The 10,418-nt window shown below is 34.5% G+C and overlaps 1 protein-coding gene across 2 annotated transcripts in view; it reads right to left on the reverse strand.

The window, feature by feature from the left end:
- hyd (E3 ubiquitin-protein ligase hyd) overlaps window positions 1–10,418 on the reverse strand; it is a 534,145-nt gene that overhangs the window by 234,936 nt on the left and 288,791 nt on the right. For both annotated transcript variants that reach the window (XM_017617625.1, XM_017617630.1), the window contains exon 9: window positions 8,427–8,500. In XM_017617625.1, the coding sequence (XP_017473114.1) occupies window positions 8,427–8,500 (74 nt within the window). The remainder of the gene's footprint in view (window positions 1–8,426; window positions 8,501–10,418) is intronic.

Here is a 10,418-nt window from a genome sequence, read left to right on the forward strand (position 1 = left end):
CATTTTTTCTTCTTCTTCCATTCTTGCTCACGTTTTGGAATTTCTCTCTCGCAATTGCACCAGTGTGACGTCACACAAAAGTTATTCTCAAAAATCCTCTCTGATCGGCGCAATCTTGTATTCTATCATTCTTGGCACTCTCCGATTATCTACAAACTAAACTCAACCTATGATCGCTCACTTCTATTCAAAGCGGTTGCTGGTGCATTTAAATCTGGGCGTAAGTCGTTTACTCTCCGCGATATTGGGATTGATGCTGATGAGAAGTTTTTCGTGCAANCCATCCGCTCAGCTTTTCGTACGCGTAAAAACAACAGTTCCACTAAGCACTCTCCGATTATCTACAAACTAAACTCAACCTATGATCGCTCACTTCTATTCAAAGCGATTGCTGGTGCATTTAAATCTGGGCGTAAGTCGTTTACTCTCCGCGATATTGGGGTTGATGCTGATGAGAAGTTTTTCGTGCACGAATGTCTCACAAAAAAGAATCGTGATGTTATGCATTATGCGTCCAATATGAAAAAGCAAAAACGTTTGGTGAGTGCATTTACGATTCATGGGCATGTCTATGTGAGAAAGCACCCGGATAGTGAAGCAGCTAAAGTAACTACTTGACTTACAAGCGTAGATCGCATCGCAGCCGCTACTTAAATTCTAATATATTTTGTTTGTCTGTGTATATTCATGTGATGTTAAGTGATTCTGCCTTATTATTATTAATGTCCACTTGTAAGAGAATCTATGNTCTGTGTATATTCTTGTGATGTTAAGTGATTCTGCCTTATTATTATTAATGTCCACTTGTAAGAGAATCTATGCCTATTTATTGCTCCCTCTTATTAATTTTCTCTTCACTTCATATTGCATACATTTTCTCTTCTTGACCTGCCGCTCTCAAGCATCTCTTATTTATCGTCGATTTGATCGATGACCCTAGCGTACACATTAACAAAGACAATCTTAGGCTGGCTCTAAATTTAACGTGCAAGTATAATAAAGGTTTTAATATCTGCCACTTTAATGCTCGAAGCTTAACAATTGACAAACTATATTATTTAAACAATATTTTTTATGAAAGTAGCATCGATGTGATATGTGTAACCGAGACGTGGTTCAAATCATGTATTCAGAGTTCAACATATGCTATGTGCGATTTCTCGCTATTAAGAAATGACAGATCCACTGGGTGCAGAGGTGGTGGCATATATTATAATTCCAAGCTCAAATGTAAAGTTTTGCATAAGTCTCTCTGTTCAGATATTGTTGAGTGTATGTTTGTAGAATTTAATGGTAATGTACAGAAGTGTCTTGTTGTTTGTGTATATAACCCACATAAATGTAATGATCTAACGTCAACCTTTACGAAAATTCGTGAACTGTCTGTAAACTATGTTCATGTCCTCGTATGTGGTGACTTTAATGTAGACATTTTATGTAACAATGCCAGGTCCAAGCACTTATTGAGCAGCTTTAATTCTTGTGGTATCAATATTGTTAATAAGTATGCGACACGCTTTGCACCTAACTGTAAGGCAACTATGTTGGATCTCTTTGGCACCAGTGAGGTTAATAATGTAAACCATGTTGATCAATTTCCATTAGCCGGTATTTCTGACCACGAATTAATTTATTTATGTTACAATATAGAATTCAAGAAAGCACAACAAATAACCCATTTGACTTATAGAGATTTCAAAAATATAAATATTTCTGCCTCAAATGATGAATCGAGTTCTCTGGACTGGAATTTCTGCTGGCGCCTCTCAGATATTGACGAAAAATTAGAGCATTTTACTAAGCTGGTAAAATATTTGTTTGATAAGTATGTCCCTCTCCGTAAAATTAAAATAACTTGCAATAGAAAACCCTGGTTCACCAAATCAATTTTAAATCTTATAAAGGACCGAAAAAAAGCGTATAAGTATTGGAAGCGTAATCCTGTAGCTGAACGCTGGAATAGATACAGGGATTTACGAAATTTAGTAACTAGAAACTTACGCGCGAATAAAAGATTGTATTTGCAGAGTAAATTTAATGAAACAGTTTCCACGAAAGATTTATGGAAAAATCTCAAGTCGTTAGGAGTCGGCGTGAAAGACAAGAAAGCATGCACGATTGATATAAATGTAATGAACTCATACTTTTTAGGGGTAAATAAGCAGCAAACATGTCATCCTTTAAAACTAACCAAAGTCTGGCCTGTAATCCTACAGTTAAATTTACATTCAACTCAACCACTGAAAATGAAATTATGAACTGCATATATGCCATAAAATCGAATGCTATTGGCGTGGATGGTCTTAGCCTACGCTTTCTAAAAATAATCCTTCCTTATGCACTCCCCTCAATTAGCCATATTTTTAACTTCATTTTGACGTCGTCAACATTCCCTAGTCAGTGGAAAGTCGCAATCGTTTTTCCGACCCCTAAAGGCAAGCTGTGTGACTCCTCCCAAAACTATAGGCCCATCAGTATATTACCAGCGCTATCAAAAGTTTTTGAAAAAATCATTTGTAAACAAATAGTGTCGCATTTGAATAATCACAACCTGTTATCTGAGTACCAATCTGGCTTTAGATCTGGGCATAGTTGTACTACTGCAATACTTAAGGTAATGATATCCGCCCCGCTTTTGATAATAAAATGCTCACTATATTGGTTCTCTTGGATTTTTCAAAAGATTATTTTGGTTTCGACTCAACGGCAGTAAAATTAATAAAAAGCTACCTCTCGAATAGGCTACAACAAGTACAGTGTAGCAGCATCACTTCGCAGCGTATGAAGATTTCCTCTGGTGTACCTCAGGGTTCAATCCTGGGTCCCATACTTTCACCATCTTTATTAATGATATTGTCAACTGCTGTCAAAACTCTTCAATACATCTATATGCTGATGATACCCAGATCTACCTTTCGCGTCCTATTGGTCTTGGCGAAGATTTAGTATGCAGGTTAAATGATGACCTAAAAAGACTGTGTAGCTGGGCCAAGACAAATGGCCTTTGCTTAAATGCAGCAAAAACACAGGTCTTACCTATATCTCACGACTCTTTCGATCTGAGTGAACTATCACCTATAGTCCTGGACGAAACCATAAGTACTTTTCAATCTGTTGTAACTAACCTGGGATTTAAAATGAACTCTCGACTAACTTGCACAGATCACATAAGCCATAGCATTTCTAAAATCTACCACATCCTCAGAAATCTCTGGAATAGCTGCTATTGTCTACCGACTAACATAAAACTTCAATTAGTTAAGACACTTATTGTTCCTCAAATTTCTTACTTTGAGTTAGTACATAGCAATCCCGACTACGAATCTAAAAATTAACTAAACCTAGCTTTGAATAATGCTGCGAGATTTATATATAGCAAGCGAAAATTTGACCACATCTCGTTATATACTAAAAGTATTCTCTGCTTTAGTCTAGATAATTACTTAAAAGTGCGAAATATTTTATTTTTATTTAAAATAATTAAGTATCATCAGCCTGGTTACCTTTTCTGTAGACTTAAGTTTGTCATATCATCTCGCACTAAAAACATTGTAGTACCAAAATATAAAACGTTAACGGTCTCCAGACTATTCTTTGTTAGTGTTGTCAGACTATGGAACTCATTACCACTTTCAATTAAAAACATAAATTCAGCTAGATGCTTTAAGACGGCAGTTACAGAACTTTTTACTTAGTTCTATGTTTTCTCATCTTTTATGTAACTCTTGTTCACCTACGTCATACTATTTCTTACCTTGTTTTCATGGTTGGATAAGCCTTAGAATTTAAGTTTAGTTTAAGATTAAAATTTGTAATTGAATTGTAAAAATGTACAAAAAAAAGACTTAATGTCTTACCGTACTTTTGAGATAAATAAATAAATAAATAAATGTAGGTTTTTGAGTCTAAATTGGTCTTTTCAACCGGAAATTTGTAAGTGAAACTCATTTTAATTTCAGGTAAACGCAAGTAATTCTGCCCAAGAATACTAAGATGTAGCATTTCCTAAAATTGTCCAAGTCCTTTGAAGCCAGGTAAATAAAACTTGCACAATTAATTTCCTTATTTACGTACAGATGTGCACATATTATACCATGTCATTGACATTTGTGTATATGTACATTAGGGTGGTCCAAAAACAGTAAACTCGGAGTTGTAATGCTCTCACCCCCTAGGATTGTTCTATTACGAAAAAAAGTATACCCCTATTTTTTTATTTTGAAATCAAAAAATATTTAGAGGTCGCTCAAAGCGCTCAAAGTTTTCCATGTATTTCTATATGGGGAAAAAACCACTTTCCGTAGAAATGGTACAGAATTCTTGAAAACCAATATTTTTCGATCGGAAACGCTGGTTCTCTTCAGGAGGCTTTCAGTAATAAGACCCAATTGTTTATTTAACCATTTTTTAATACTAACGATTTTTTGTTGGTCCCCCCATTGAATTTTTCGGGGTTTTTGTGGGATTTTGGTGGACCTATAAATTAAAGTTGCGATGAAAAAATCGTTAAATAAAAATTTGAGTATTATTATTGGGAATCTGCTGCAGACAAATTGAGTTCTCTCATAGAAAAATATTGATTTTTAAGAATTCTATACCATTTCTACGAAAAGTAGTTGTTTCCCCATACAAAAGACATGGAAAACTTTGGGCGCTTTGAGCGACCTCTCAATATTTTTTATTTTTGAAATAAAAAAATTGGGATATATTTTTTTCGGTATAGAACAATCCTAGGGGGTGAGAGCATAAAAATTCCGACTTTACTTTTCCACGTGTATCTTTGGACCACCCTAATGTACATACATGCGTACCAGGTCAAAAAGCTGTTTTTTTTTTATAAACAAACATTTTTAGTGGAAAAAATCACTATTATTTTTAGTGGTAGTGCACAATGCTTTCCACTCCAAGCCTAGTGACNTCCTAGGGGGTGAGAGCATAAAAATTCCGACTTTACTTTTCCACGTGTATCTTTGGACCACCCTAATGTACATACATGCGTACCAGGTCAAAAAGCTGTTTTTTTTTATAAACAAACATTTTTAGTGGAAAAAATCACTATTATTTTTAGTGGTAGTGCACAATGCTTTCCACTCCAAGCCTAGTGACATTGGAGCTGACAAAATTTCCACTAAATTAATATTAATGGCTTAAAGACTATTTCCACTAAATCTTGCAAATAGTGGAAAAATCCATAGCGGTATTCTCTGAGTCTTGCAAAGCCCTTGCATGGTGCACAGATTGCACGGATTGCACGGTAAAAACCGGTTTTCGTATGGGACAGCTTTGCAAACCGTGCAATCCGTGCACCGTGCAAGGGCTTTGCAAGACTCAGAGAATACCCCTCATGTTTCCACTAAATAATACTAATGCTTGGTAGTAAGGAAAAACTGATATCGCACGTTTAATAATATAGAGATGTAATTGAAAATTTACGTTCTTGGAGATTTCATAATACAATTAAATAGCTTGATGAAGAGAATATGTTTCCATCTTTCCATCTGTCTTTTGGTATACCAACTGTATGAATTGATCAAACTTTGATTGCGTTTTCCCACAAATTTGAAAATTTGAAAAATTTATATTAGCTTAGTTCCACATGCTTTCCGTTATGTTTCGCTAATTAGAGCGTAAAAATAAGCTATTCTCTGACAAGTGTTAAAAATAAGTCAATACGTGCCAAAAGTGCTCAGAGCGTGAGGAACGCAAAAAACCACATTTCGTGTTCGGAATCAACAAATCAGCTCTAAACAATGATTTTATGTGTATTTATCTTATATGGCTAATAAAATTAGCAAATACCTACATTTCTGAAACTTTACTGCTATTTTCCATTTTGGTATTTTACAAAATTTGCGCTCGGATGTAAACAAAAAACAAGCTCGGGTGTAAACAAACAACAACTGTTTTCAAATTGACTTCTTGCACATTTATGCTCGGAAAAAAGTCCCGGCTGTTTCGGGCACGAAGAAGAAGACCTTTACAATTCAAAAGTGGAAGGTATTCGCTCTCTATTACCCATTTTTCTAGCGCGAGAAACGCTTTCTGGGCTGTTTTGGGCGTGTGGAACAAACCTATTATTAAACGTGCTATATATTGACTACGTATTCATCATCTTACAACTCAAAATTACACGTTCGTCAGAAAATGCGAAAAACTATTCCTTAGCACATGCTAATCATATAGGCAAGGAAGACTTTACCTTAGGTTTTTTCAACAATTTATAACAAAAATTTGCTCCCGGACCAGTGTACATTTTTAGTGCATAATTCCAAAAATGCCAAATTTTGAGTTGCGTCACTTTTGAAGATCGTGTGCGATATGTGTATAAGTAACCTCTTACGTGAGTCTCCACTTCGTGTTTTTAATATTTAAATCCATAAAAGCGAAATTTGTGTTTGTGTTTGTTTATCTTAAAGAAATATTGTAATTGTATTGAAATACACTGTAAATTGATATGTATGTACTTATGTTAGAAAATATGCACACATGTATTCAAAAGCCGATACATTTCCAAAAATCACTTGAAAAGGCCTAATTACTTTACTATATTTGTTTTAGTAGAAAATCTGTTGATTCCACTACTTTTGAAATTATTGAAAATTTTTTACATTACCATTAGTGGTAGTGGAAAAAAATTCAATTACCACTAAAGGCATTTATTTTGAGTGGACATTTTTTCAACTACCACTAACGCATTTAGTGGTAGTGAAAAAAAATCTGAGTCCCACTACTTTTAGTGGGATTAGAAAAAAATAAGCCTCACTATATTCAATATTAGTGGTACTTGAAATTTAGTGCACTACGCCCATGTCTGGTACTTATGAATTTGTACGTATGTCTAACTTTTAGACTCGGTAGTTTACAGTACGGATCCGCGCGTGGGCGCACAGAAGACCCAAGGTGGCCAGCAAGGGTCGCCATCGGCTGGCTTCAACAAAAATTTAATACCCTGCGTCAGTCACCGATCTCCATCGTAAGCACGCGGTTTCAAAACTAATCATTGCAAAACTTTGGCGAAAATATCGAAAAATTCACGGTCTGCCGACGCGAAAAGGAAAAACGATAAATTCAATGCAAAAATATTGAAAATATTATAATTACTAATTAATTAAGTGTTATTATTTAAGTGTCAACCAATGTCCCCAAAACCGGTGATAAGTCATGACTTCTTTTTGGCACGTCCTGGCTACATTGAATAAGTCTTTGGAAATAATGGCACGTGTATGTATAAAGGTTCGTCGGCCCTGGCTTACACAATCCTTCTGGTTTCTTTACACAACGTGTAAAAAAAACAAGCATCGACAATTTCTATTTAAAAATCAGTAATTTCGATTTCTTCGACAACTATTCATAAGCACACATAAAGTTTGTCGCTTAAAGTTCCATACAAATTTTAAGCGTAGATACGAATGCGTGAATACAAAAAAAACACGTCTACTATAACGATTGGTAAAAACGTTTGGAAACATAAACACTGTGTAGTATTCTGCTTTCGAGGGTTACATTTCGTCGTTTAAAGTACAAAACCGCGTATCGTCATTCCGCAAAACCGATTAACTGACATTGGCTGCCAAAAATTGTATTTGCTCACACAAGCTCTTGGCTCAGCCCTTATCCATTCGTCCTGAAATATACTAGCCAGAAGTGCGATTTCTTTATAAAAAAGAGAACCATTTTGAAATATGGGTGTTTTAACACTCTAGAAAATGATTTCCAAAACTTCACATACGCGTTCTGCAATTTGCTGATACTCGGTTTTGCATTTTGTTGATACGCGGTTTTGCACTTAAACGACGATTTCTGTTTATAATCAGCCTCATTGCGTAAGTCGTAAATTAGGCTAAATTGTACGACGCGACAACATTGGCATTGTCTACTGTCGTGGTGAAAAAAAAAAACACGAAAATCGTCGAAAACTATACAGTGCTGCCAAGTTTTTCCGTTTTAATAAACTAGTCGAGTGGAAATTTTAGGCAATAACGTGAAATCTTCGATACGATTCGATTCTCGAAAAACGACTTGCATTCGACACGACTAGCACAATGAGGATGAATAATAATAGATTTGCGTTTACACAATATTTTAAGTGTTTGGCCGAGCTTCTCCTCCGACTTGTGGCGTGCGCCTTGATGTTGTCACACAAAGAGGAGCTACCTACAGTTTTACGGCAAGTGTATTTTTATAAGAAGTTTTTCATGGCTGAATACACTCGAAGATTTTTCCATTGCCTGCCGAGGGGACCGCTATTAAAAACCGATTTTTTTTGTATTTTTTATTTTTTGATGTTGGTCTGAAACTGGGCTTAAACCCAGGTCCTGTGCAATGGTAGCGCGCACTGCTAACCACTACACCACAGCGGTCGTAATAATAACCGAAATGACAATAAATAAATAACTTAATTTAAATATAACAATAACGTGACATACCTTTGGGAATAGCCTTTCTCCAAGCTGCTGTAAATGCACTGATAAATGGTCATTCGAGTTATCCTGCGAGCTATCTAAAAAAAAATAAAAAAGTCAGCTTAATCTGTTTTTAATGTAATCTAGAAATAACGTTAAAGGATAAAAATCTTGTATTATACAAAGATTATAGTTGTTATATGAGGATAATCCCGGTTGCAGAAGTACCCGCAAGTGATGAAAGTTTTAGATCGCCATGGATTATTTTGCATGCGCTTGTTTGCTTTGGAGAGCGAGCTAAGGAGTAAAAATCTTACAAGTGGGACCCGAAAAATTTAAAATTATTATCCATCGATTATGTATTTTATTAATTTTAGACAGGTCCTATTGTGTGCTCATAATTTTTGGGCTCTAGTGCGAATAATATGCAAGTTATATACAATTATTTTTTCGTGCAGGCGTTTACTAAAAGTTACTTTGGAAAAAATGTAAAAAAATTATTTTGCAATTAAAATTATTTCGGGTCAAAATTCTGTACTCAAAAATTATGTAAAACTAAGATTTTTGTGAATTCTTTGGCTAAGATTTGTCTTAAAATATGTAATTTTTTTAAGAATATTTATTATAAACAAGATTGCAGTACTCATAGATTTCATCGACGCGCACAACACCCATGGTTTTTAACATTGTAATTTATTTGTTGCAATATTTCTGAACTAATCTGCAAAAAAAAATTATAAATTTGAATTGCCTCTGAAACTAAGATGAGTTATTATTTAATGTATTACCTTACTACATATGTACATACATACAGCCTTGGCCAAAAGTATTAGGCATACCAATATACATACATATGATGATTTACAAAATTTATTTTTTTGTTTATTTAATGTTTAATATTTTGTGTAAAAGCCTAGCTCACTGTCTAACAAAGAACATATAAATCCAAATTCGAAATTTTGTGCAGAAAATATAAAAATTCTTTAAACTTTCACCAAAAATTGCAAACTTTTTATTCAGGATCTTTAGAAAAAAGTTTGGTACGCAGTTATTTTAGTATAAAAAGTGCAAGCTTCAAGTTGCTAAGAAATCCCTTAGGTTTTAATGATATTTTTTGCAGACGGTGTTGTGCATATTCCTCCATATGAAAAAATTCGAACATACTTTTTATGAAAGAAAATGCGAGACAGCGTCAGCAAAAAAAAATCATAAAAAGTAGCGGGATTTTTTAGCAACTTGAAACTTGTACTTTGTTATACTAAAACTTAATGGGCTACAAAACTGCATACCAAATTTTTTTCTACAGATTTTGAATAATTTTTTGACATTTTTGGTGAAAGTTTAAAGAATTTTTATATTTTCTGCACAAAATTTGGAATTTGGATTTATATGTTCTTTGTTAGACAGTGAGCTAGGCTTTTATACAAAATATTAAAGACTAAATAAACAAAAAAATAAATTTTGTAAATCATCATATGTTTGTATATTGGTATGCCTAATACTTTGGCCAAGGCCGTATGTAAATTAGTGGCCGACCGAAGGTTCGGCCTGGCATCGGTATTCGACTTATTCGGCTGATTTTTTATCTTCGACTTCGGCCTTCTGCCGAAAATGCCGAACAATTAGGCAATTCCCAAGGTGTTGTATTCAAGGAATGAAACCGAAACCCAAACCGTAACCGTAACCGTTTAAAACCGTTTCGTTTTTCAAAACCGAAACCGAAACCGTAACCGTTATCTTGACCTGAAAAGGAACGATACCGAAACCATTTCAATCACAGGTTTCAATCGGTTTCCAGAAATTTACAAAAATAATAAATAAAAATTTCTTTGAAATAAATGATTTATTTAACCAAAATCAGCAACATTTTGCTAAAATTCTTGTTAAGTAGTAAATAAGTATGGCAAGGTAACTTTTCGCAAAAATCTATATCAACAAAATTTCTGTGAAAAACCGAAACCGGAACGAAACCGAAACCAAAACCGAAATAAATTTTGAAGAACGAAACCAAAACCG

This window comes from Rhagoletis zephyria, unplaced genomic scaffold (assembly GCF_001687245.7).
Source record: "Rhagoletis zephyria isolate East Lansing unplaced genomic scaffold, Rhagoletis_zephyria_1.1 Rzeph_scaffold_00030, whole genome shotgun sequence".
Lineage (NCBI taxonomy): Eukaryota > Metazoa > Arthropoda > Insecta > Diptera > Tephritidae > Rhagoletis > Rhagoletis zephyria.